Source organism: Idiotropiscis lumnitzeri, chromosome 7 (genome assembly GCF_059441095.1).
Source record: "Idiotropiscis lumnitzeri isolate Australia: NSW breed Sydney's pygmy pipehorse chromosome 7, RoL_Ilum_1.0, whole genome shotgun sequence".
In the NCBI taxonomy this organism is placed as follows: domain Eukaryota; kingdom Metazoa; phylum Chordata; class Actinopteri; order Syngnathiformes; family Syngnathidae; genus Idiotropiscis; species Idiotropiscis lumnitzeri.
Window position 1 is genome coordinate 19,365,739 of NC_142397.1, and position 27,913 is coordinate 19,393,651.

The 27,913-nt window shown below is 40.5% G+C and overlaps 2 protein-coding genes across 5 annotated transcripts in view; both read left to right on the plus strand.

The window, feature by feature from the left end:
• The first annotated feature begins 1,083 nt into the window (after nt 1-1,083).
• On the plus strand, nt 1,084-12,664 carry LOC148333872 (A disintegrin and metalloproteinase with thrombospondin motifs 8-like). 2 transcript variants are annotated; one of them, XM_088300421.1, is made up of 10 exons: nt 1,084-1,335; nt 1,554-2,291; nt 3,770-4,009; nt 5,327-5,459; nt 5,549-5,716; nt 6,406-6,698; nt 7,625-7,808; nt 9,571-9,743; nt 10,035-10,210; nt 10,874-12,664. In XM_088300421.1, the coding sequence occupies exons 1-10, from the start codon at nt 1,084-1,086 to the stop codon at nt 11,613-11,615; spliced, it is 3,099 nt and encodes a 1,032-aa protein (XP_088156547.1). In that variant the 3' UTR covers nt 11,616-12,664. The 2 variants fall into 2 exon arrangements, with proteins under 2 accessions (XP_088156547.1, XP_088156546.1); XM_088300420.1 differs by lacking the exon at nt 1,084-1,335 and having other exon boundaries at nt 1,338-2,291; nt 10,874-12,662.
• Nucleotides 12,665-20,202: 7,538 nt separating this feature from the next.
• The window catches only part of zbtb44 (zinc finger and BTB domain containing 44), a 28,630-nt gene continuing 20,919 nt past the window's right edge, over nt 20,203-27,913 (plus strand). For 2 of the 3 annotated variants that reach the window (XM_088300537.1, XM_088300535.1), the window contains exons 1-3: nt 20,203-20,478; nt 26,006-27,100; nt 27,474-27,558. In XM_088300537.1, coding sequence (XP_088156663.1) covers nt 26,038-27,100; nt 27,474-27,558 — 1,148 coding nt within the window. In that variant the 5' untranslated portion in view covers nt 20,203-20,478; nt 26,006-26,037. Of the gene's footprint in view, nt 20,479-21,250; nt 21,492-26,005; nt 27,101-27,473; nt 27,559-27,913 lie in introns of those variants that run through there. The other variant, XM_088300536.1, reaches the window with a different exon arrangement.

Below are 27,913 nucleotides of genomic sequence, written 5' to 3' on the forward strand. Positions count from 1 at the left end.
GTTCATGCATCTCGGTTTGTGCTGCAGACCGCAGCCACTTGTAACTCCAAATGTTATTGTTTCTGTGCAGCATGTGACAGCAGCCAGAACATCATAAGCCCTCCCACTTGCCCCCTCTACGATAGACCGAGATGCTTCGAACGTCGAGTGATTTACTCAAATTGCATGCCGCTGCAGCAAAAAGTCATATTTGAAGACAAACCTGCGTGGTTATTCTGTTAGTGTTTTAATTCTATAATTTCGACAAACACTGTTGTATGAAAAAACACTTAAAACAATTGAAAAATACAAAATGACTTAAAGTTAAGAAAAATTAAACACGGAAAAATAGACACAAACGTTTTTTCTACCACATTATTGCCTCGTATTGCATGGTTAATATAGTTTGCTCGACGTTTCTCTCGGCATGAGACAATCTATACCTGGAGCTATGGAGCCGGATTGGACTGTCAGCCTGTGGGCAAAGAGCGCCATCTGGTGCTGTATGCAACCAACGAATTTTTAGCGCGATTGTAACGCTGTGAAAATGTCCTCTACTCTGACGCCATCTGTTGGTATACATTAAATACCTGCAATTACAACGATAATGACGTGCAGTTTTGATTTGTCAGAAATGAATTTATCAAAGCAGCCGTAGTCGCAGTGTTTTGGGACTACGTTGCATCATGCTTTTGATTTTTTGATTTTATAAATAGGTTTTCATTATTTAGTCACTTAAGTGTGAGAGCATTGTTGTGATTACATTGAGAGAACGCTTTATAAATATATATATATATATATATATATATATATATATATGTGTGTGTGTGTGTGCGTGAGTGTATGCGTTCTACTTAAGTGGAATGTGTGCGCGTGTGCTTGCTTGCATGTGTGGGTGGATGCGTGCTTGATCTGAGGGGGCACATGAAATGCCCGGGGGTGACGTATGGCGGAGGGTTGGGGGGTAATTATTGTTAATACCCTACAAACAGCATTTACAATTGCGATTTTACGTTTCCCTGCAATGTAAGTGCAATAAATTAGATTGGCCACGCGGGTGGCCCTGGGTCTTGACGGGGGCCTGTCACACGCACACACGCAGCTATGCATAGTGTCGATGTCCTGCCAATCCATCCAACATGCTGGGTTAATAATAGTTTCTCCACAACCGTAAGGGGAGGCTTATTCTCATCGGTTCCATTTTATCCTCCAGTTTTTCGAGTACGAGTGGGAGGAGGATTTCCAGCAAGCGAGATTATCAAAAAATACACCCCCACCGCCCCCTCGCCTCCTGTCTGGAGAAGAACAGAACGTATAAATAGACCCGCCGTGTTCAGACTGCAGCGAGTGACGCTGGTGAGTGACACAACAAGGACCGAGCTCGGTTCGGAAACACTCACACACACGAGCATTCCAAGCAGACACACTTTGAGCAAGACTGACGTTACAGGACTAAAAACTTAACGTGAGAAGCTTTCGGGAAGAGTTTGACTCCCAAAGACAACCGCGTTGTCGAAGATATAGGAACTTATGTGATCCATTCATCTTGATACCAAATCAAATATTACTTGCAGAAGATGTGCCCCGTTGCTTGTTTGCTGCTTTTGTGCTCCTTCCATCCAGCGCTCTCCACTTGGTTTGAATCCGAGGATGTTGTACCTGTTCGGATAAACGGAAGAGTTGGCGGTCGCTTTTGGAAAAGAAGCGAGGAGCAAGCGAAAGTCATCATCAGCGCATTTGGCAAAGATTTGACCCTCAATCTTTTCCCCGACACCAGTTTCATCTCACCTTATTTTACCATACAGCGGCTCCGAGCCAAGGACGTTGACGTTTTACGCAGCGCCAAAGGTGCGCAACCTTCTCTGGGTGAGGAGATCCACAATTTGATCAATCAGACGGGTGAGAACGATGGACAGCTGCGAAGTTGCTTTTATGCAGGAAACGTTAATCAAGATCAACACTCGATTGTGGCTCTGAGTTTATGCTTCGGCGTCTACGGCTCCTTCATAACGGAGGGGACAGAGTACCTAATTGAACCCAAATTTCGAGGAGGCTCTGGGTCACACTCGACTGAACAGCTGCATGTGATCAAGAGAAGGACATTGTCCAAAAGCCACGGTGTCCCTTTCCTGTTCGATCACGCGATCGAAGCGAGTGGACTTGAGAAACACAAGTGGGAAAGTTTTACGCGTGATGGCAGTGACGCAAAAAGGGAACCTCGCCGGAGACGCTTCGTTTCCGCGCCACGGTTCATAGAGACCCTGGCAGTGGCAGATTCAAGCATGACCCACTTCTATGGGGATGAAATAAAGGTCAGACACTCTCTTACGCACAGTGTACATCCTATTTCCTTTGGTAACATATTGTAACGATGCAGACCATGTTTCCCCCCGTAAAGTTAGAATTATGCTCAACTAGAATGGCAAAAATGTTTAGATTAAGGGCTTGGACAATAGAATATTTTAAAAATGAAGGTGCTTTAATTCTCTACTTTGTATAAAAGAAAAAAAAAGTCCGGCAGCAAAAACGCACTCCCCAAAAATGCTGAAACATTCCTCAGGACTTGATCATGATTTGGCAGCGGGGCAGCAGCATCATGGAAGATACCTCCCATGATTCATAACTTAACTATGTAAAGTGCATTCCAGTGGAATCAATAGCTAAATCAATGGTGTGCTTTCCGTTTGGACAAAATCTTGACATTTCAACTGTTTTATCTGGCAATGTGACCAAATTATTGGCCTGTTATTGACAAACCTGTACAGATTTTAAACTCTACCACAAATTTGTGTGGACAAGCACCAGACAGTAAACTTGCCATGTGTTTTTCATGACCGACAAAATCCCATACACACTAAGAGATCAATGCAGTCAGAATGGATAGTCTATGCACAAACATGTGCGACAAGGAAACATTTATATCCTCAGAGGTAATTAAAGATAGAGCACGGCACAGAACGATGTTGACTTTTTTACTGGTCCTGAAAAAAACCCCACTAGAGTTGGGAAAGCATTCTTCAAATAAAAGTCATGGCTAGTGAACATAAGATTATTTGAATACAAGTCTTTCCAGTGTCAAGTCCAGAAAGACAATCAATCTTAATTATTCACTTAGCTCAAGACATAGAGAAGAGACTAAATATTCCACATTACTTGGAGGCTTCATGACATCTGTTCCTCTCATTCCCTCCAAATGGCTCCACTATTTATTGGCCAGAAGGATTTCTCCCTTTTGATGAAAAAAAGTGACAGCACACTAATGTAGCAACAATGGAATGAAAATACACCTATCACAAATATTCGGATGCAGTATTCTTGCTCAGGATATGAAATCTCTTTTTTTTGTTTGGCACGGAGGACGGCCGTTGTCATTTCTCTTGCATGTAACAGCCAAGTGATTAACGTGACCATTTCTCAACTACTGTACACATGTTTAGCCTTGGATACTTTGTAATTGTATTAATATAGATTGTGATTGAATCCCAAACTATCATTTGCTCCAGATTTGAATAATTCTCTATTCTGATTGCCAATTAGTAGATTGAAAGAAAAGAAATGACATGTATTTTTTCCCCACACACCCTGTCTTGGTTCATACAATAATGTTCAAAAGAATAACATTCATAACAGTCGCTGCTAGAACATCTACTCAGGCCTCCAAATATAAATGTCAACCAACCATTCAATGTAAAACAATTTGTTTTACAATGAATCTCTCCAAATTATTTCCATAAACTATATTCCTTTGCCGTTTACCTTTCAAGCTTTTATCCCCCCTCCTTTTCCACAGCACTATATTTTGACTTTAATGTCAATGGCTGCCCAGCTGTACAAGCATCCCAGCATAAAGAATTCCGTGAACTTAGTGGTAGTGAAGTTGCTGGTGGTCGAGGATGAGGAAGTGGGACCAGAAGTCTCCAGCAATGGAGGGGTCGCTCTCAGGAACTTTTGCTCCTGGCAGCAGCTCTTCAACCCACCAAGTCAGCGTCACCCAGAGCACTATGACACGGCCATGCTCTTCACCCGAGAGGTAAGTGGCAAATTTGGTGGACATCTTTGATTTTCACTAATACAAGCCAATAAAATGTAGCATTTATTAGTAACAAAAAACAGGTGTCTTAGCAATTAACCAGAAATTAAAGAAGATACAGAAACCAAAAACATCATCATCAAAATGCTCATTCTTTTCTCTTAGCACTAATAAATTAAAGTGGTCCAAAAGTGGTCCCTGGGTGAACCTCATATATTATTTCAATAGGACCATGTCATGGTAAAGATAATGTTGCAAACCTAAATACCACCTTCAAGAAAATGTAGGCAGGCTACTTGTCTCGACTACATGTATCGCATAACATGATTATTACAACAAATTTTGATAGACGAGTTTGATTCAATGAGGAAAGGCATCATTTTTGTGGATGTAATTTGTGTTTTTTTATTTCCATTCACACTGAGCTATGCATTGAAATGTAAAGGATGTAAGGCTCCTCATGCATGAGCTAACTTTAGGACGTCCACAAATCAACCCTGACATCATGAAACCGATGGTCCAGCTTGAATGCTGAGCCAGGTTCAGTTTCAGATGTGTATGTCATTTATTTCAAAGTCACAAGAGCCTGAACTATGCAAGACCAATTTTGGTACCTCGCATTGTTGCATGCAGTGAAAGCATACAACTTATGTTGTTCGTAATTATGGACGTTTTATAGTCCCTGTTTAACAAATGTAATATTGCGCCATACTTACAGGCATAGATTAGTTTGGCTGAATACACGAGTGGCAGATGCTAATGTGGAACAAGATGAACAAACATGCTGAGCAGTGCTCAAGTGCAGCCCCCAAACCAGATGTGTTGCACATTACAGTGCATTGTGAATATTTGGCAATGAGTCTAATGTAGTTTTCATTTTGAATGCAGCCATTCACTGTTGGTAATTGAAATTTAATTCAGGTACAACGTTTCTTCTCTGAAGTCTTGAAATGAACATATGAGTAACACACACACACACACACACACACACGCCCGCACACAAACACTAAACCTTGAGTTAGGTGTGACTTGTGCTGATTAAATGATCAAAACACATCACTAATAATCTAAATGAACAATCGTATGGAATTAAATAATCAAATTCCTATGGAGATAATTTTCTGTAGTCAGAAAGCTTGCTGGTTCTGATGACCTACAGTACATTGATATGGAGCACCAGGGAGACACAAAAGCTCATTCTTTCTATCATTTAATTTTGGTCGAGTATTATTTCTTTGCCGGAATTTGTGTGAACATCACTCCTTTCCCGTCAGAAGATTGCTGTTTCAGTGGTCTGTGTTTTCCTTTTCTTGACAGGACATTTGTGGACAAAAGAGCTGTGATACGTTGGGTGTTGCCGATGTCGGGACAATGTGTGATCCGAAGAGAAGCTGCTCTGTTATAGAGGACAACGGTCTGCAAGCTGCTTTCACTGCTGCGCATGAACTTGGTAAGATTTGTGCATTTGTGAAATATGTTTTTTTTTTTTGTATTTTGTATTTATTTTTTTAAAATTGTTGACACGCTTGCATACTTCAGGTCACGTTCTGAGCATGCCCCATGATGACTCCAAAACCTGCGAGAGGCTGTTTGGCATTCTTGGAGGACATTACTTGATGGCCCCTTTGTTTGTGAGCCTCAACAAAAGCGTGCCTTGGTCTCCCTGTAGTGCGCTCTACATCACAGAGTTCTTTGATAATGGTCATGGTAAGAAAAGTGAATGTGTAAATTAGTTGTTCAGACCATTTATCATCTCGCATGTGCACAGACTCTATTATTAAGTCTGATTCAGAGGTGAATAACATTTCCTGCTATTCCTCCTTAACTGTCTTTCCTGCTATAACATGCCACCACTATAAATTACAAGCCACCTAGTTGATCTCTTTCGTCCTGATGTCTTCACATTTTCACTTCTGAATCAGCTTGGCTTTTTTTATCACAGTGCACTCATTATTACGTATCGATCTTGTATACTTGCTAGAACTACTGATGAGCCTTTATGTTCTTTGAGTCTGACTATGCATGGACTTCTTCCTTTTTGGCCTCAAGAGCCAAAAGAAACAGCTGGTGTCAGCAAAATATGCTCTTTATCAGTTGTCTCCAAAGAAAGCTCTCGTGGCAAAACATGTTCATTCCAAACTGGGAATCTTACTCCAATGTAATAAAAGCACATTAGACAGCAATGGATAGTTAGATTCAGACTGTAATTACAGACTTGCTTATAAAAGCACATTGTATTGGTTAATTTTATTAGTTCTATATTTGGGACTCAAACTTGAATGTTTTTCTTCTGTTGTCACCACACAAAAACACAACCTATTGCTACAAAACCAAGGTCTCCTTCTACCTCAGTGTGATGGGTCTTGCGTCAGTATTGTTCTGTATTGTCACCGCAGGAGACTGCCTGTTGGATGTTCCAGAGAGCAGTTTGCCATTACCAAAGGAGCTGCCAGGCACCAAATACCACCTAGACCATCAGTGCCAACAGATTTTTGGAGAGGAATTCTACCATTGTCCCAACACAACAGAGAATGATATTTGCAGCCAGCTCTGGTGCCAAGAGGATGGAACATCCCAGTGCTCCACAAAGAATGGCAGCTTGCCCTGGGCTGACGGCACGCCTTGTAGTCTCAACAGGACATGCCTCCATGGAGTGTGCATGCCGACAAAGGAGGCGCTGGAGCCACTGGTAAGAATAGCAGCATATACAAGGGGGACAAGTGTATACATTTGTACACAGGTATAAAGATGGTATTTGATAGTTTCATTTTGAAATACAATTCAATTATTAGGCGTTATATCAATGTAGATAATCTTACTTAATGAGAGCTCAAACTTAAAGTAGGTTATACTGTGTGTTTTTTTTTTTGTCCAGTAGTTGTGTCATGTCAGTTTCGACACTCCTTATCCTGTACAAGGTCGCAGGGGTGGGGGCGTTGGGTGGGGGATGGATGGACTACACCCTGAACTAGTCGCCAGCCAGTCGCAGGGTACATGTCCAGTAGTGTTCTAGAAAAAATATTTGTTCTAAGTATATTCAGGCACCCATTATTAATTGAAATTGCTCCGTATTGTAAAATCATGCCTTTTGATATTGAGATGCGATGTACGTACAGTACAGTAAACATGCAAGCTGTATTTGCATACCATCTGGAAAATTATAGCACATGTACAGCAAGTTCTTGGTGGAGTGTTTTTAAGAAATATTAGCTTGCTCCATTTAAATTTAGTGTGGGTACCTCGATAGCTTACCCATGTGTTATGATCACACATCTGTTTATGCACCCAGACACAGTGGCAGCTGTGAGTTGAGCTGTCCCAAAGTCATTAAACCTCTGGAAAAGGCACAGCCTTTAAATTGCGTCTCGGCAAGCAGCAGTATGGCAGGCTCCACAAGTAGTGAGTGACACATGTAGCAAGAATGTGGGTACAAGCAGACAGGAGACGCGTGCCGCACTTCAACACAGAATTAGCCTGGAGTCACGGCATGCCAACCCACTGCAGCCTCAGAGCCAGAAGCCCAGACTGTGGTTTCGGCTGCACCGTTGAGACTTCCTGCGGCAACCAAGCTCTCTGACTACTGCCTGTTTTTGTCCCTTTTTTTCTTTACCACAGGTGGTTGTGGATGGTGGCTGGAGCACGTGGGGCCCATGGCAACAATGTTCCAGGACATGTGGAGGTGGAGTAGAGTTCTCCTATAGGGAGTGTTCGAACCCTGAGCCTCAGAATGGGGGCAACTATTGTGAGGGACAGAGGGTTCAGTACCAGTCCTGCAACACACAGCCTTGTGACAACAATGGTGAGACACAAGTTCATCGACTTTGTCTAGTTTTGACCCCCAAAATCAATTGATTCAGTATACAGTGGATATTAAGTAACACATCTTTGCTGCTGTAACACTTCAAATTTCCCCATTGTGGGACTAATAAAGGACATCTTTATCTTTATCTTTATCCCTAATTCAATGCTATGTGGAACTGGGGCCTTAGAAAATTGAAGAGTTCGAAATAGCAGCCAGCGTTATCACAAACACTTGATTCTGCTAGAAAGCAAAAAATTGACAAACAAAAAATGAAAATTGAAGCCTAGCCTTCTAAAAAACTACTAGTAATCAGAGGCCCTTTAAACAGTGTCAGATGTGTGGCGGCTCCTATTAAAGGGAGTTTGAATGTGATTAGTTAATTCTCGACACAGCCACGTCCCAGATATAAGAAGATTAATAAAAAAGTACACACTTGTGCAGCTGCATTGTTTTAGTCATTTATTTTTACTTCCCCTCTCATCTTTACAGGTTATAAGCCACATTTATAGTGGGAAAAGTTAAAATGAATTATCTCGGTCTATTTTTTAATTTTGATATACAGTTTCTATTCAGTATATATATATATATATATATATATATATATATATATATATATAGCCTACCTTTACTACAATCATGTGTCACACTGTGGCCAAAGGTCGAATCCTCTTTGGTTTTTGCATCTTTTTGTGTTATAAAGTAGAACCTTGTCGCGGCAGATGCTAGTGATATGTAAATAATGCTAATAATAATAATGTATTCTATTTGGTAGTGAGGGGTACCCATGGGATGACAAAAATATTTGAGAGAATCTTAAGCGATTGTTTCCACCAAAAAAGGTGGAACATTCAATTGATATTTAACGGTTGAACATGTACGGCAAACAATTATTCTGACTGTATAGATGGAAAGCTATGCAAATTTGCATTCATTACATTCACAAAGTTTTGTGATTAAATTATTATTAACACCTGTAGTGGATTTCATTAGGTTTCCTCTTTTTCCTGAAAAGGTTACAGGCGATACAAATAATGGCAGGCGGCCTGTTAACCTGCCAGAAAATGTAAGGCTAATGCATGACGACTTTTACATCTTTTTTTTGCAATTTGTCTAGTGTCTACTTCATATACTATCTTTTAGTGGTTGGCAAATACATTATCATCTTTGTTAGCATGCAAAAGAAAGTTGCAACCGGCGGTCATAAAAAGAAAGTATTTGACAACCGCCAAGGTCAACACGCTTAGGGAACGTGATGATGATGCCAGTCCGACCTCTAATTTTAATATATTGCTGGCGTTGGGCTGAATCCTTGTCTCACCAAAATAATCAGCTCTAAGGAGAGACAAAAAATGGCATATTGTTCCAACCGTTGAAATTGGATCACCAAAGACAGCAAGTTTCAACACTAAAGCTTGGTCAGTCATTTGTAAAATTATTGCACACACAGACACGTGTGGAAAATATTAATTTTACCAAATTTTGACCTCAGCGGTTCCTGCCTGACTCCAGCGATTTATAAGTAGGCAAAAGTTGCAGGATCATCCAAACTTATGAAAAACAGTGTGGTTTATACGCCCCAAAAAAAAAAAACACAATATAAAGCCATCAACCTAAAATCTGAATATTATGTACTGTAGATGGATAAGTAAGGATTTTATATGTTGAATACAATGTTATTTGTTACAATGAGTACAACAAAGTGTCTTGGTTATAAAATATGTTCTATGACAAATTTTTGTCACTTTTTTTCCCCCAACAGGCAAAAGTTATCGAGAGGAGCAGTGTGAGAAGTACAACAGCCCAAACTACCTGGACTACAACGGTAACATGAAACATTGGATACCAAAGTATGCTGGCGTGTCTCCCAGGGACAGATGCAAACTGTTCTGCCGGGCCAGGGGCAGCAGTGAATTTAAGGTGTTTGAGTCCAAGGTACATGCATCAAACTTCACATCTTGATCAAAAACATTCCGACTAAGAATAAGGATTACTTACGAATTCAAACAATGTAAATCAGTTCTGAATTAGCTAAATTATTTCAGATGAGCTATTATTGCAATATAGTTAAATGCAAATGCTGTATTCAAAGTGAACCTCATTTTCCCAAGTTTTTTCATAGTATCAGTTTGTTAGTATTTATTACAGTACATTTTATACAACTCCATTGTTGAAAATGCCCAAAACCTCTCGTAACATAATAATGCAATAAATATATTTGTGTAGGTAATTGATGGAACACCCTGTGGTCCTGACACCACATCTGTGTGCGTCCAAGGACAGTGTGTGAAGGCAGGCTGCGATCAGGTGATTGGATCCAACAAGAGAGTGGATAAGTGTGGTGTGTGTGGAGGAAACGGACTTAGTTGCAGGAAGATCACTGGGTCCTACAACAAGGCAATGTAAGTGAATGAATAACATTTTATTTGTATTTTTTTTAGGGCTGTCAAAATTAAAGCGTTAACTCGAGATTAATCTTTAAAAAACTTCACGCCATTAAAGTGAATATTTTACTATTTACGATCCTTTTTTTACAATTTTATTTACTTCAAAAATAATTTGCATATCTGTACATCTTTACCACATCATCTCAGAACAAAACACCCTGCTTAAATTAACACCGGGCCTTGCAAACCAACACTGCTGGAGTGTGGTGCTTACAAGTAAATGTACTGAATAAGTTTGGAGAATTGTTTCTAAGAAAAATTCCTGTAAAGATGATTACATTTAGATCTTATTCAAAGATCAAAGAACAGTGTTTGATTTAAAATGCACTTGGTTTTTGGTGATTTTACATTAATTACAAGATATCATTCAAGTAAATAACTGTTAAAGGCTTCACAAAAAATGCAAGTAGAAAAAATGTGATTAATCGCAATTAATTACGGATTTTTTTGCGATTGATCCGTTTAAAAATGTAATCGGCTGACACCACTATTATTTTTTTACATAAAATTATTTGTAATATGAATTAAACATATTGGCAATTCTGTTTTTACATTGAAAAGGGACCTTTGTGCCACCACACCTTTGTATTTAAATCATGTCTTGCTCTTCACTTTCAGCTATGGATACAGTGACATTGTCACCATCCCTGCTGGTGCCACTAACATTGATATCAAACAGCGGAGCCACAGAGGGATCAAACATGATGGGAATTATTTGGCAATATTGAGAGAGAGGGGAAGTTACATCCTCAATGGAAACTTTTCAGTATCGACGGTGGAACAGGACATTCCTGTACTTGGTGCTGTGCTGAAGTATAGCGGTTCCTCCACCACCTTGGAGAGGATCCAGAGTTTCATGCGGCTTAAAGAGGCCATCATTATTCAGCTTCTGGCCACAGCGGGTGATAGCAGTCCTCCCAAAGTGAAATATTCCTTTTTCATCCCCAGAGATGTAGCTTTTAAGTCAAAAGAGAAAAAGGGCTCTTCTGCATCTTTGCATGCGATTCATCCTTTGAGTACGGCAGACTGGGTTCTTGGAGAGTGGTCTGAGTGCTCAAAGAGCTGCGGTTCGGGCTGGTCCAGGAGGAATGTGGAGTGCAGAGACAGTACAGGCTTTCTCTCAAGCCTTTGTGATAAAGACCTGAAGCCAATGGACATCAGGGCCTGCGGGGATCAGCCCTGTCCCATCTGGCAAATGGGACCTTGGTCGGCCTGCTCACGAACTTGTGGTCAGGGTGAGCGGCGCCGCAGCATTTTTTGTATAGACTACACTGGCAAGACTGTTGAACAAGAAAAGTGTGACCCTAATAAAAAACCCGCGCCCGTCTCCGGAGAATGTTTTAACCTTGAGTGCTTATGAAGAACATAAGTAAACTGAACAATTGCCCTTTTGATCTGACTGCACTTAGCGACAAATTGCATCACATCACCACATGTGCATTTGCCTGAGTATGGTTTTGCCGTCTTATTTTTGGACTGTTGATAACCACGTTGAAAGTAACCAATAGAAAACTACCTCGGAAATGTAATGAGATGCCATTCATAGATACTAGATCACGGTGCTGTGTTTGATTTTCTCCACTTTAAATGACAACTAATTTATTAGAGTTACATTTAGTCTATTTTCCAGAATATATTTGTAAATTAGCTCTCATTTATAGTCCGGCTGAGAAAAAGAAAAAATCAGTCCCCCAGGCTGCTTCAATTTAGCTTTTTGCTGAGGTAAGTGAGATTTGTGTTTTGTGGTTTCTAAACTTTCTCGATGTTTGTTCCTCTTTCACTGCTTCTTAGTTTCCCTCCACCTTCTCCTATTTTCCGTCCTCCTTATTCCAATTGATTTATGTTCAGGATCGAACATGTGTCTATGTGTGTCTTTGGCTCAACATGCATGATCTAGGGCAAGAGCTCTAAATAAATATTTAACCACTCTTGCCAAAACAAATCGTTTCCAATGGCAAACTACATTTGTCACAAGAAAAAAAGAATTTGACATTTTTTATGTGTGTAATATTTCACATCAAGAAAAATAACCTAAGAGAGAGAATTACTATGCCCTGTATTTTCCTTTCTGCAGTTGAGGGTGTTAAGCTTACAAATTATCTTCAGCTCAAAGCATTCATATTTAGGTTTTTACAGCTAATTTAAGGTGCATTTCATGTTTATGTGATTACAATGGTCATTTTATATGTTCCTTGAGATTGTCCACAGTCATATCTAAACATGTTTTCAAACTTTTGTATGTATTATTTTATTCTTTGTCGGTGTTCATTTACAGTATCTAATGAGAGAAAACAGAGGGAGCATTAGGCCTACATCCCTTCAATGAAGGACCATAACATTTTATGATTAAAGCTTCCTTTTAAGCTATTTATTTTTTTAAGTTTTTACCGAGTATATGTAATGAACATGGCAGATGCTACTGTCTCAGAAATTGTTTTCTTTGTAGAAATTGTCAAATAAACACATTTATGTCAAAAATGCTTCACAGCTTTTAATGTTTCCGAAAGGAGTCTTTGTGTTGTGCATCAAAAAGAGACTTCTGAGTGTAAAAATGTCATCTTTTAATGTTTCTGAATTCAAATCCCCAACAACTTCCAATTGATTCATTTTTTTTGTTTGTTTTCCCAGATACATCCAAGGGAAACGTGAGTTCTCAAAAAGACCACATCGATAAAATTCCCATTACTTTCAAAACAACATTTCATTACAACTGTAATAATATCACTGTAGTGTGAAACATGGAGATGGTTCAGTTTTGTTTTGGGACAGCATGTTTTTTTGGGAATGGGAAACAGAGTGTTTTGAATCTATGTGGGTCCAATGAAAACTCAAGACTATTTAGGAAACTCTGGAGTAAAATGTGCTGCCAAGCTTCAGAAAGCTTGGACTCAGTCGTAGGTCATGAGTCCTCAAGCAGTACAAAGACCCTGAATAGCACAGCTAAAAGCACTTCAAAATAGCCAAGAGCAAAACTTTGGAATATATTTTAAAGTGGCTCTTGAAGTGCTCAGATATTAATTCTATGGAACATCTGTGAAAAGTGCTACTTTATCAAGTCAGGCACCCTTCAAACTGGAGCAGTTTTCTGATGAGGATAGAGCCAAACTAAATGTTGACAAGTGCAGAGGTTTCTTTGAGAATTGATTGCAGTGTAGCAAAATTTTAAGACTCCTATGCCATAATTTCGGAGTCTTCTTAAGATACAAACACATTATTTTCAAATGTTCTGATTCAGCTGAACATTGACACTTATATAATAGGTTTGCATGTAAAATTATATCAGTACGAACTAGAATTTAAGGTCTTTTTTGGGGATGAGATTCAGGACTAATTCACATGCCCTTTTCTAAAGCTCGGCTTGCTATTCTTTCAGTCTCAGCTGTGTACGTCATAGCAGGGCTAGCATTGTAATACTCGTTGAATTGTCAATTCTGTTGCCTGAAACGTTGACTGATTGCCACCAAAATTCAAATGCACTTTACTACTCTTGTCTACTTCAGTCTGTGAAAATATGCAAGCGTTCTGCACAATATTTTAAACGTGAGGTCATATGAACTAAAACCATGATCACCTTCACAAAAATACAAAAAAAAAAAAATTATAATTCAACATGACTTCCTGAAAGTCGTAGCCGTAGGGGACCAGTAACAAACTTCACCTCCACCAAGAGATACCCATCAAGATCCTTGACTCTATTTACCTCTGTAAATTCCTCAGTAAGACAACCACAGAGGGATCCAACTACACAGGGGTCAATAAAATATTTGTAAACACCGGAATCAATAAGGGCCATCATTTTACACTTATCATTTGCCGACACTTCCCCAGATATTTCGATTGTTCTGACACTCAACCAGTTGGTAGCGTACTGTATATCCTCAGTATCGGCTGAAGGCCGGAGGGTGTTCAATTCTTAGTGTCCCAGCTGACTAGACTTAAGGCGTGACTAGGCAGTTCTAGAAAGACACCTCGCCATCCGATGACCCAACAGACCGCACTAGAAGCAGGATCCAGTCTGGGATGACGGTGAAGATGCCCACCTCCTAGCTGCATGGGCTCCTCTGTGGTAGGCCGAGCCATTCCTTCGCATATGAGCTAACCATTTGATTCAGCTTTTCCACCTTTGCAGGCGGGACTTCATATAGGGTTAGTGACCACAGAAGTCGTAGAAGCAGTCCATACTGCATGCACCAGAGCTTCAACTAGCCAGGCAGTAGTATTCTGTCGATGTTACCCAAGCTGCTGGCGACCTCCTTCCTGAGCTGTTCCACTTGATCCTCATCTTTGAGGGAGGCATCATACCAGTGACCAAGGCTCTTCACAGGCTTCTCAGAGATCGTTCCTCATCAAGGCAGAAGCGGTGGAGCGACAGCTTCACCGTTTTTAACTGAGATTTTCCTGGACTTGCTTTGGTTGATCTTCATGTGAGCCAGCTCATTGTTTTACTGGAGCTTTCTCAGCAGTCGTGCAGTTCAGGCCTTGGTCGTAGTGAGCGTCATGAGGTCATCCAAGTAGGCTCAACCCAGGTCTTAAAAGCTGTTTACCAACCACTCCATGGACAGGGTGAAAGCCAATGGGCAGTTGGTGCACCTGGCCATGATTCCCACTTTCAAGTGTTGCCATGTTGTGTACTCTGGTGTTGTCACACAGATTTGGATGTCCTGGAAGTAGGCCCCAACTAGGTTTGTGAGAGCAGCTGGAACCTGTAAAAAGGTGTAGTGTGAGCTACAAGCTGCGTGAGAACCAACTCTCTTTGAATCAAGGAGATCCCTTTATAGATTTATACATTTATTATTATGTGGTCTTCAGGTGATTTATTATTCTTCAAGGGATTTATTACATCTTTTGCATCATCTAAAGCGATTGGCGCGTCACAAAATTCCTTTTGACTTTGATCAATAGTCTTAATTGGAAGGGAATTTAACAATCTATTGGCAGATTCCTGGCAAAAATTTGAGGTAGAGAGAATTTCATAAAACTTTCTACAAAAACTTTTTAATAGTTTATTTACTGGAGCTCTGTTTATCAGCTATTTCCGGGGAGTAGGCGGGGTACACCCTGAACTGATTGCCAGCCAATCACAGGACACACATAGAAGAACAGTCATCCGCACTCACACTCATACCTAGGGGCAATTTAGAGTGTCCAATCAACATTCCATGCATGTTTTTGGAATGTGGGAGGAAACCGGAGTACGCGGAGGAAATTCACGCAGGCACGGGGAGAGCATGCATACCCCACACTGGAAAGCCGGAGCCAGGATCGCACCCACAACCTCTGCAGTGTGAGGCCATCATGCTAACCAGTCACCCACCGTACCGCTCGCGAGGAGGGCCATTTTTCAATATTGCCATCCAGACTACAGTTAAAGTCTAAGAATTTGGAAATTTGACTAGCCATTTTCACAAGATGCCCTCTATTTTTCAGTAAAAGGTTTGCATTTTCTGTTCTAAAGTTGTAGCCATAAAAGCCAAACTGAATCACCCCACGGAGACCTCCAGAAGCTGGCATCCACCAAAATAGAATGAGATTCTTGTGCAAAAAAAAAAAAAAATCTGACGGAAACTGCTGAGCAAAAAGAACTTTTGCTTTTCATGTAATTCAAATTATATTGAAAATGAAATACATTTTTGTTTTATTGTCTCTTATATCATTATTTAAGGAGGCAATTATTCTGTAAACCTGCAGATATGGCTGCATATTTGTTTGCAATGTCAGAGGAAGAATGACTCAAGTATCTGTACAAACTATTTTACTTGGGTCATTTTTTATAACGTACCTGGATGCAATGGAACGGGATTCTCTCTCTCTTTCTGTTTTTCATGTACAAATATATTTGTGAATGGCTGCTTACTGTTTATGCTTGTGTCTTATCAGTGGGGTGGGCACTTTGGTGCATTGCACGAAATAAGAAATAAAAACAAACAAACAAATAATGCTTTTCGTTTTACATTGTTACGCAACTCCCTAGCATTAAGAGACACAAACGATAACTCTGAGATTAAGAAAAACCTGAAACAATGAACTAGAAAAAACAAATCAGTACATCAAACTATGAACAGAACATGAGAGCAGCACCATTTTATAAATATATAAAAGTCTGCTTATAACAGTAAACATATTGAGTGAACATAAAAAGTAACAACACTGCAATGTAAACGTTTGCAAAAAAAAAAAAAAAAAAAAAGCTCCTTCTCTCAGTCAAAAATTACAGCCACCTAGAAAATGGGCGACTTTTGGCAGCATAGCGTAGACCAGGCATCATCAAATGGCGGACTGCGGTCCGGATCCGGACCAACAGATGGTTCGGACCGGACCCATAACCAATCTATGATGAATTTTTTTCAGGGCACATTCGCAAACGTTGACGCTGCAATTATAGTTAAAACGGAAAAGGCGTCACTGATTTGAGTCAATCAAATCTTTTGTTTACGATCCACTGCCAATTGCGCAGCAGACCGGAAGAGATTGCTGCTGACAGTATGCCTTGCTAAAAAGTTAGCAAGGTCGATGCGTGTTGTTTTCAATAAATGGACGGAGAAATTTAGTTTCATTCTGGCTACAGCCGATTCAAAATCAGTGTGCATCATATGCTCCGAAATCGTCGCAACATTGTGAAGCGCCTCTACGAAACAAAGCACCGCCCTTTTGTGCAATGTTATCCACTGAAGTTTGACCTGAGCGCACGCAAAAACATCTACAGTACAACAGATTTTTACATTTTCGTTTACAGCCCAGCGGCATGCAAACGAATGTTCACTAAAAGTATCATGGATTTTGGGGAAACATAAAAAAACATTCAGTGATGGGGAAGTTGTGCTTGCACAAACATTATTTAAAGGAAAACACAAAGCCCAGATGTGTGAAATAATCTACCAAATCCCAATGGCCCTGACTCCGTTCCAACCCAGATTTAAGTCACTGGCAGGGCAGTCACAAACTCATTTTTCTCATTAAGAGAAGTTAAAAAAATATTCAAAAGAATAGGTGGTGTCAAAGCTCATTTTGAATGAGTTTTTCATGAGGACAGCCATTTTTATTGATTGTGTACTGAACATGTTGACCTGGTTTACTTGGATAATTAGGCTTTCCGTTTTTTTTTTTAGGCTGATAACTCTTTGATTTTAGAAAAAAAGGTAAAAGATGTTAACTCAATGCTTAGCACTTGATATATTTCTGCAGGAGATATTGTACTGTTTTTTCTGGAAGTGGCACCTTTAAGTTACTGGAGCCACATTTTCTTGAATGTGAAAACGCCTTATATCTGTTTAACTGGCAAAGGTGTTTAATGGGAACATTGCTAAATATTTAGTATATAAGTGCGCTCTGTTGAAAATGACTAAATATTGAAACGATATAAAAATGTGAACATAGGCTAGACATTAAGGGAAGTTGGACTTTGGTTTGGACCTTTTAATTGGAAACAATTTTAGTCGTGGACCTCTGTGACTTTTAATTGAATACCTCTGGCGTAGACCGTTGTCTCTGAGGCAGGCAGAGTTCTTTGCAGCAGTCCATACAGCAGCTCTGTCGACGCGAGAAGTGAACAGCACAATAATTCCTCTCGAGCTGTTTGGATTCTTCACCCCAATGCGATGTACGGTATCGATGACCTCCAGGAGACGCTGGGCATCGGATGGCAGCACCAATGCGCAGACACAAATCATTTCGATCTTCACATCTTCATCCTCCACTTGCTCATTAACTCTGTGCAACTTCAGGTTTTATCATCTCATGTACCTTTCCATGTTGATGATATGTGCCTCTAACTTGTTGATTTTTGAGCTGGGACACTCTTCACTTCACCTCACTCATTTGCTTGCAGACGGCCTCCATTTCTCCCCTTGTACTTACAATTTGAGTGAGATTATTTGGAACCAAATTTTTCAGTTTTGACTTTGCGTTAATCAACACTGACAACGCAGAGATGATATCGTTATCAGGCCCAGCATTTTTACCTCTCTTTGCCCTCACACGCATCTGAATTAAGGACTTTCTGACCAACAGACCCCAGACTGTGTTGCTCGGCCCCTACACGTCCTCCACCCGCATGCTGAGCACCGGTTCCCCCCAAGGATGCGTGCTGAGCCCTCTCCTGTACGCCCTCTACACCTACGACTGCAGCCCGGCCCACGGCAACAACACCATCGTCAAGTTTGCTGTCGACACGACAGTGGTCGGTCTGATCTCGGAAGGTGACGAGACAGCCTACAGAGAGGAGGTAAAGAGACTGACAGCTTGGTGCAAGGACAACAGACTGCACCTTAACACTGCAAAAACAAAGGAGATTGTCGTCGACTTCAGGAGGAACAAGACGGTGCCGCCCCCCCTCTGCATCGAAGGCGTGTGTGTGGAGAGGGTCCACACGTTCAAGTTCCTGGGAGTACAGATCTCTGACGACCTTTCTTGGACTCACAACACCACAGCAGTGGTAAAGAAGGTCCACCAGCGTCTGCACTTCCTGAGAGTCCTCAGGAAATTCAACCTGGACAGGAAGCTGCTGCTGGCCTTCTACCACTCGTCCATCGAGAGCCTGCTGACGTACTGTGTCTCCACCTGGTACAGCGGCTGCACTGAGGCGGACAGAGTGAGGCTCCAGAGGACAGTCAAAACAGCGCAAAGGATTATTGGCTGCCCTCTCCCCTCACTGTCGGACATCTACACCGCCCGGTGCCTCAGAAGGGCTCTCAACATCGTCAAAGACAATACCCACCCAAACTCACACCTGTTTGACCTGTTTCCCTCTGGCAGGCGCTACAGATGCATCAAATCGAGGACCAATAGACTGAGAAACAGTTTCTTTCCGAGAGCCATCTCTATTCTGAACTCTCACACACACACGAGAACACCCTTACCTTGCAGAACAGCATCGTGATGTGTTTTTATATACCCTATTCAGTACTAAATTCCATTGCACTCTCTTATTTATTTATCTAATTTATATATTTGTCTGTATTATTGTTGTATTGCACTGGAGAGGGGAGCCCTCTAATCTCGTTGCACACTTGAGTACAATGACAATAAAGGGATTTCTAATTTCTAATTCTAATTTCTTTGCCATAAGGCTGCTTGTGGTAGGCACAGACAGGGGCAGGGAAGGGAATTCTTAGTCGGTCGTCAGTGAAATGTTCAATTTTTCTCTAATGGCGTCATAACAAGAATCCATGTCACTTTGTCTGTCTTAGCATCGCCACTTGTAGCATTAACCACCACCTACGGACCACTTTTCATGCTTGCGGGAGAGTTACTTGTCATAAGTGGTACAGATTAGTCTGAAAGTTTCACTATGTAGGTAAAAAAATTGCTAGAGTGATATCATATAGATATGCATAAAGCTGATCCATAAACAGTCTCTCTTTGTTGTTTATCATCAAATCAGATGACTGCTCTCAAAGTCAGGATTGTTTACAGCGCCATCTTGATTCCCTACGCACGGCACTTCCTCACCAGTTGTCGAAAGACGTCATGTTATCAGCATACATGACGCCACGTCTACTCCAAGCAAAATTTGAAAGTCAACAACTGAAGCGTCCGCAGTTGTGCAAAATGTATTACAACAGGAAGAGATGGATATGTATATTCATTCAGTGCATTTGAGGGTCATTCTGTAATATTTAAAGCCATATAGCCTACTTTACACACATTTTCAGTAGGGCAATTATAGGGCCAAATATTGAAAACGTAGTTGACTATTATTACACAATGTTTATTATAATAAGCATAACTTAGCATAGATAACAAATTGTTAAGGAATGTTTTATAACAATGCTTGTCATTAGAGGTATTTATGTATTAATATTATTACAAGCGCATCCAATGTTTGTGCAAATAATTTAAAAGCAATACGTAAGTAAGGCAAAAGTTAAGGTAAATATTGGGAAGCTTCGTGGCAGAGTCATTATTGGGATGTTATACAATAAGACTTCCTGCTCCTGACAGTACGGTACAGTACAGATGCGCATTGCATTGTGGGGATATAAACAAGAGCGCCGAAAGGCTAGCCGGTATAAGAAAGGAAAGAAAATAACAAACGGACTCTTGGAATGACAAGTTGGTATGATGCGAGTTCAAGTGAGCGTGGTCAGAGCTGTAAATTCGCCGGAATAACACTGGGGATGTAAGCGCTCCTTGGGTAGCGACAAGACACGTCGCGAGCTGCTTTGTGTCAGCTCAACTGTTCGCATACTCAGGCCCAGCAGCGAACAGAGGCCTCGGACTAGAAGGTAAATATCCTTCGTACAGTATGTGTTTTACTGTCATTCTTATGGTGCGCGGTTTTTATCCGACTATTATGTCGGTTAAGCCTTTTTGTTGGATGTCGGATGCTGGCGTCTATGCGGCGGTAAGCTTCGTAGCTAACGTGCTAGCTGAGTGCATCACTGGGTAAGTTGAGGTAGTCAGGGTTATTCACGGTCAAACCGGAAGTTCATCATCCTAAACTTCAAAAGAAAAGCTTTTGTTGAATTGGAAAAGAAAAACAAGGCGTGTCGAGACTGTACCTCGTATTATTCTGATAAATTGGGTGATAAAATAATTCTAAATATACGTCTTTGTCAGCAAAATAGTATTTTGTCATGGCAATGTTTAAAATATGGATCTTTACGACATAGGAGCTACTTAGGAAATTTGAATCAATTAGCGTTGGTGGGAATTGAATAGTTTGCTGAGTCTTACAAATACAATAGAAAATAGATGTTTATTTACGTGACACTCAGCCATCGCCATGCATACTGAATGCACCCTGCTACAACTCCCGCCCCCCACTCCACTGTCCCCCATCTTTATACACACACACACAAACACACCCCCTCACCCCCCCCACACACACATATGCACACACATTCGTTTTTAGGGGTGGGGGTAACAGTGTAAGAAAGTGTAAGTGGAAGTGGAAGAGTCGACCCCAGGATATATTTTATTTTGATAAGTGATACAGGATGTGTTTCTGAGCTCAACCGTGATCACACATTGGAACTTCACACTTAGCTGGTGTTTGCTAAACTGTATTGTTGGGAGTTTCTTTTTTTTTTTTGTATATGGTCATTTTTTGAATATGTAGCTTTCTCTTCCTCGTCTTAGTTGGGGCATTTGTCTTTTTTGTTGATTTTGGCGCAACGGATTCAACAAGCCCTTTCCTACTTGTTTGATCTGCCTGACCACTTGCTAGTAGGATGTGATGATAGTTACAGTGAAAGGACCAGGTTGTAAACTGGACGTCGCCATCACGACTTAAGAGGTACATTGGATATGTACTTTTTGTCTAATGTTTTACTGTTTCATAGTATGTTTTCATAATATGATATCTTACATGTCAAGAAATACCTACAATCTGATCTAAAATGACCAATAACAGGCATATAATAATAATAATAATAATAATGACCAATAACAGGCATATCCCCACCTGTGTCCTATTCATTATAGTTAAAACAACAAAAAGAATCCCATCAATTTATGATTGCCTCCAGATTGTTTTTGTCTTGTAAATTTGAATTTGTTTTATTTACTTCACGTTATATTGTGTCAGAAAAAAACCTTAAGAATGTTCTGCGAATATCGCACAGTAATCCAAACCAGAACAATTTTGTCTAAACTTTAAGCTCCTTTTAAACTTCTCCATCGAAACTCCGTCGGGGCTCTTGAACCATGAGAAAATGACATTATATTAGTTTCAATACTTTTTTTTTAACTCCAAGTCTGTAATTCACTTTGCTTTTATTAGGCTAGTGCAACCCAGGAGTACTTTTATTTGGTCTGTGTGTGTGACAAGGAGTGTGCTTTCCCTACAGGAGCCCCTTTACTCAAGCTTTTGTTTGATGGAAAATCTCATGGCCGAGAGTCCACATGTCTCACAGACAGCTGCTAAGCATCCTGTAGTTAACTGGCCTCCACATGAGCCTGGCTTGCCTTGATTGTAGTTACATAACCTGGCATTCTGTCCACGACGCTCCATTCACTTATCACCCACCCCCTTTTTTCCTATGAGTCTATTATTGATGTTGATGTTTAGCTGTCCTAAGTGCTGTTTTAGTTACTGAAGTTAGTTGTAACCACTGCATATTAAAGTTAAAGTCAACGAACAACAATATGGACTCACCCTAGACTTTCATGGCATGTTAGAAATATGAGGAGCTAAGCCTTTTAGTTAAAATATATAAGTGGCATGCAAGTTCTCAATCTTCTGGGCAAATCTGGTAACTGCTTGCTTGCCAATCATTAAAAAAATACTGTAGCGGTTGACTTTCAATTATTATTGTTAATTAAAATTTTTATTTTTTGGGGGGAGATGCATGCCTCTATCGTGCCGTTGTATTTCTGAACAGGACGTTGTTCAAAAGTGCTGTTCGTTTATTAATGTGGACGAGACTGTTGAGCAACAACAAGGGAAGATGCTGGGTGAGGCTGCGATGATGCGCAGCCAATCAGCTCACTGGATAAATCCACTCGTGGTCTCTTTGGTCAATCTTGGGCTTCGAACCGATCACGCACCTTGTATGAGTGTCCGTGTGTATGTACAAAGCCTCAGAGTCAACTTATATCTTTGAAACGTATCCACAATGGTGTATATGCCACAGAATACAATACAATACAATACAGATTTATGTATATAGCACATTTCGCAACAGCTGGAGCTGTGACTAAGCTCTTTCCATATGGTGTAATATAAATTAGCAAAGGCGGGACTTCTGGCCAAAAAAACTAGGTAGCCCAACCACTTCCGGAGCACTGTTGTGCCATAGCTTGAGAGTTGTACAGATGACATCGTAATTAATCAGAATCAGAATCCCCTTAATTGTCATTGTACTCAGTGTACAACGAGATTGGAGCGCTCCCCTCTCCAGTACAAATTTAATAAATAATTTAATTGAATATATCAATTAAATTAATTTTAGATTAAATAATACATGAATAATTAAAAAAAAACTTAAAAAAAACATTATGCTGCAGTTCTACAAGGCAAAAGTAGTTGGAGATGGCTCTCGGAAGAAACTGTTTTTCCGTATGTTAGTCTTTTGTTTTGATGCACCTGTAGCTCCTGCCACATAAAATACTCCTCCTGTAGCCGCAGCACAGCTGGACATTAAATATTCAACAAAATAAAAAGGCTGTCCTGAGTTGCCGAAATGTATAATTCTGCAACTATGGCTCTGTTGTAATTCTAAATTCACAAGAAATATGACTCCTACTTTCAAAAATATCAACTTCAGACTAAATGGTTTTCACTGAATCCCCCTGACAAAACACAATTATTCTATTATTATAAAACATTAGCATCTGTATGTCTTTCATTCATTGCTCATGTTTGGAGCACATATGACCTGAGCTTCCACTCAGCGGTGTTGAAATGCGCAGTTAGACGGTGATGAAAATGATTCTGTGGCGACAGTCGTCCACGCATCACATGGAACCTTGGCAGGGACTTGAAGATTGCATTAGAGTTCACCCAGTCTACATGTGTTTTGTGGACTCGGGAAAATGCGTTCGACCTCAGTGAGTTCCGTTAAGTGTGTTTATTTTTGGTTATTATTATTATTTATGCTTAGTATTGTGTACCAAACCCTCAGATATGGACTGTTCAGTTCTTGTACGGCCGATGTTAGTTTGGTTTGCACAACCGGCTGTAAGTCGGATTTGTTACCAGTGAGGGTTCGACACCGACCCGGCTGCACCAACTCTGTTCATAATTTTTATGCTCGGAATATTTAGGCCCAGCCCAAGGCTTGAAATAACTGTTTTTCTTTTAGGAGCATTTTTGTTAAAGGCTGAACATTGGCACTTATATAATAGGTATGCATATAAAAATTACCTCAGTGATAAAATTCACCCCCATAAAAGACTCTGTAGTGATTTATGGGCTCTTTTTGGGTAAGATTTAAGATGAATTGGCACGCCCCCCTTTGGATCTTGGCGTGTTTCCATCTCACGTCACAGCAGGGAGGCAAGCATTGTAATATTGGTTGGTTTGTCAGTTCTATTGTCTGAAACTACCATCAAAATTCAAATGCACATAACTACTTGTCCTACTTCAGTCTGTGAAAATGTAAAAGTGGTCGGCAAAATATTTTGGATAAACGTGCGCATAAGAGCAAAACCCAAAGACCATGAACATATTTTTACTCGGTTGACTGAAAACAAACAAAAAAAGAAATCAGTTAGTTAATAACGAATGACCAGTTGTTTTCCTTTTTTATATAATCAAGAGTTCCTATTTCTTAAATTCACATTGTGCATAGCAGTAAACAATTTTCTTGTCCAGAAACATTTTCAGTGGGCCTATTTCAAACCGAAACAGTTTAAATTTACAATGTCACATATGAAAAACATAAGGCACTGACTAAAAAATGGCATTCACAGCCTTTGTGTTACTTGATGTGAGTTGCGAGCATTTTATAAGTGACATATTCCAGTAGGTTCGCATAAAACCCATTTTTATGCTACTTGAAGGTGTTCAAATTAAAATTAAGACATTTTGAGAGGAAAAAAATGCAATATATACGTCATCTGTCTTGTATTGTATAATAAAGCTTACCTGACTATCTGGGGTCCACCAGGGATGGTCAAGTTAGTATGCGCTGGACTTTTTATTTTTATTTTCCTTGACTGGTGGTGCCATAGGACGCAACCATTTCTTCTTGAAAGGAGAGAGCGGTCAAAGGGGGAAATTAATGGGTGACACTATATGACTCATTCATAATAAAAAAAAACAAAAACTATTGACAGGGCTCCTTGGTACCAGCCATGGCTGGCAACACTGTTCCCCTTTATTACATGTATGTTCCATACTGCACATTTTTGCCTTTTGCTAGCCCAAAGTGTGTTTTACCTCCTTCCTTATTTGTTGACTATTAATTTTGACTTGTGCAAACCGTAATGTGATTGAATTTATTGCAACAATGAAAGACTTGCGCCTTATGGTAGTTACTTTTGCAATCCAGTGGCAATTGTCTGTAATGGTCTTTTCTGAAGGGAGGCACTAATCATTACATCATCGTCTCTCCTTTGTTTCATAATGGCAGTAACGCATGGTAATGGTAATGGGCTGTCTCTTGTGTAGCGCTTTTCTCCCTTCGACACCGTCACCTCATCTACAGTACCTACTGATAGCGCAGCATCAGGAGCGACTGGGGCTTCGGTATCTTGCTCATGGACAGTTTGACATGGTCACACTGACTGGGGATCGCATCCCCAACTTCTGAGTTGGGAGACGACCACTGAGTCTTGCCGCCTCCATGGTGATTTTGATTCATAACTTTAGTCAGATAACTATATTGGAAACTGATTATGAGTTACCCAAAAAGTGACTATTTTTGAGTAACACTTTACCTACATCACTCTATGTGTAATATTTACGACTTGAACCCAAATGCTTGCAAATGCTTGCGAATGTTAGGTTTGTGTCAAACTTCCTAAAAGGTTGCAAATGGTTTAGTGGTTTAGTAGTTCAGAGTGTATGCGAACATCTTTTGCATTCATAAAATTCAAATGCAACTGACACAGAGAGATGCAACCGGTTGTTTAAGTAAATATGCGGTTTTTTGTTTTTTTTTGTTTTGTTTTTGTAGCTGTTGTATAATTCATTCACTGCTTGTCCAAGTATAATAAATGTACTTTTTGGCTTCTATAGCCGTCAGTGGCAGTGGATGAGTTAAGTGCAAATCCTGTAACTAAACATGTACATGGGGAGTAGAAATGTGATAACATGAGATCCTCTGTAAAATGATGTACTAAATACTGTGTTTGTCTTTGTAGGACACATTTTCCTCTATGTTCAGAAGACTAACATGGGAGTCAAAACCTTTACCCATTGCTCAACGTCCCACAGCCAGGAGATGCTTGAGAAGCTCAACACTTTGCGTAACCAAGGTCACTTGTGTGACGTTACCATCAGGGTGCAAGACAAACATTTCCTGGCCCATAAAGTGGTCCTGGCCTGCTGCAGTGAATTCTTCCGTTCCAAACTGGTGGGTCGGCCCGAGGAGGAGGACAAGTTTGTGTTGGACCTTCACCATGTGACAGTTAGTGGCTTTGCTCCTCTGCTGGAATACGCCTACACGTCAACGCTCTCCATCAGCACAGAAAATATTATCGATGTCCTTGCAGCTGCAAGTTACATGCAGATGTTCGCTGTTGCAAGTACGTGTTCGGAGTTCATGAAGTCCAGTATTCTATGGAGTCCAAGTAACAACAGTAACAACACGCTTGCAGCAGGCAAAGCACTTGAATCAGCACCTGAGAGTGCCTCCTCAAACTGTGCCCTAACGCAACTCGATGGCAGCGTGTCACCTGTGTCATCTGACTGTAGTATAATGGAGAGAAACGTTCCCGTTTGCCGCGAATCACGGAGGAAACGGAAGAGTTTTGTAACCATGGCTTCGCCTGAGAGTCCCCTCAAATGCACCACACAGATGGTCACTACCTCCCCCCAGGTCCCCAATCCATCACCTTCATTTTCAGACAGTACGGCCCAGCCTGTGGAGTCCTCCCTGGCCTTCCCGTGGACATTCCCATTCGGCATTGATAGGCGATTCCACTCAGACAAATCAAAGCTCCCAGAGAGCCCCCGGTGCCAAGAGCAGGCAGCAACAGTTACTTCTGAGGTGGTGGTTGGTCGGCGGCTCAGTGACTTTTTGACATGTGAAAGTTCCAAGGCAGTGTCACCACCTGTGCCAGCTGAGGAAGAAGACGTAAGGGTGAAAGTGGAGCGCCTCAGTGACGAGGAGGTCCAAGAGGCGTCCTCCCACCCTGTCAGTGCCTCCCAGAGCTCACTCAATGATCAACAGACGGTGCCCGGAAGTGAGCAGGTTCAGGAGGATCTCCTCATCAGTCCACAGTCATCATCCATAGGTGGGGTAGTTGTCCTACAAACTTAATCGGATTTGGCTCATGGGCTTTAAAGTTAAAATGCATCTGCACTACACTGAGTAGAGCATCAAGTAGGCATCTCTTTTCCTTCGTGATTATATAAAGGAAACTGAAACACTTTGAACTCTTCAGGAATTATTTTAGGTTTTGGTAGATAAAGAAAATAAATCTTTTCATGCAGTCCTTATAGAAGCATTTTCAACAAATTAGTCCCAAAATGTGCGGACGCTCAACATGATCTGTGATTGTCATGATTTTTTTTCATTATCAATTTGAAGACAGATGCTTCGTGAGAGGAATGCATAATATAAGTTCAGAAAAAGACATCACATGTTTCTTTTCTTTTCCTTTTCAGGATCATTGGATGAGGGAGTGTCAGAGGGCTTGCCGTCAATTCAGAGTACCTCTAATGCTGGAGGACATGCAGAGGATGATGAAAGGTATAAGAACTTGTTGAGAATTGTCCCAACGCAAGTCTTTAGCTGAATTAACGATGAAATAAGGCGTAAAGCTCCAAAGTGGATGTCACACACCTGTTTAATGAAGTAATGAATTTAAATGTTCAGTGTAACCACATAAGAGTTCTAAAGCATATTACTAAATGCTTCGCAAATTTGTGTGATTAAAGTAATAAATAGATGAATACGTATAGATTATCTATATGTATCAATTGATAATTGTTGCACCTCTAATAATGGTTTGTTGTGGACTAAAAATGTTTGATGCATTGTTTAACAATTTGTTTTTTATTATTTTGCAAGCTGAATCTGTTCTTCCTTGTGTTTGGTGTTTCAG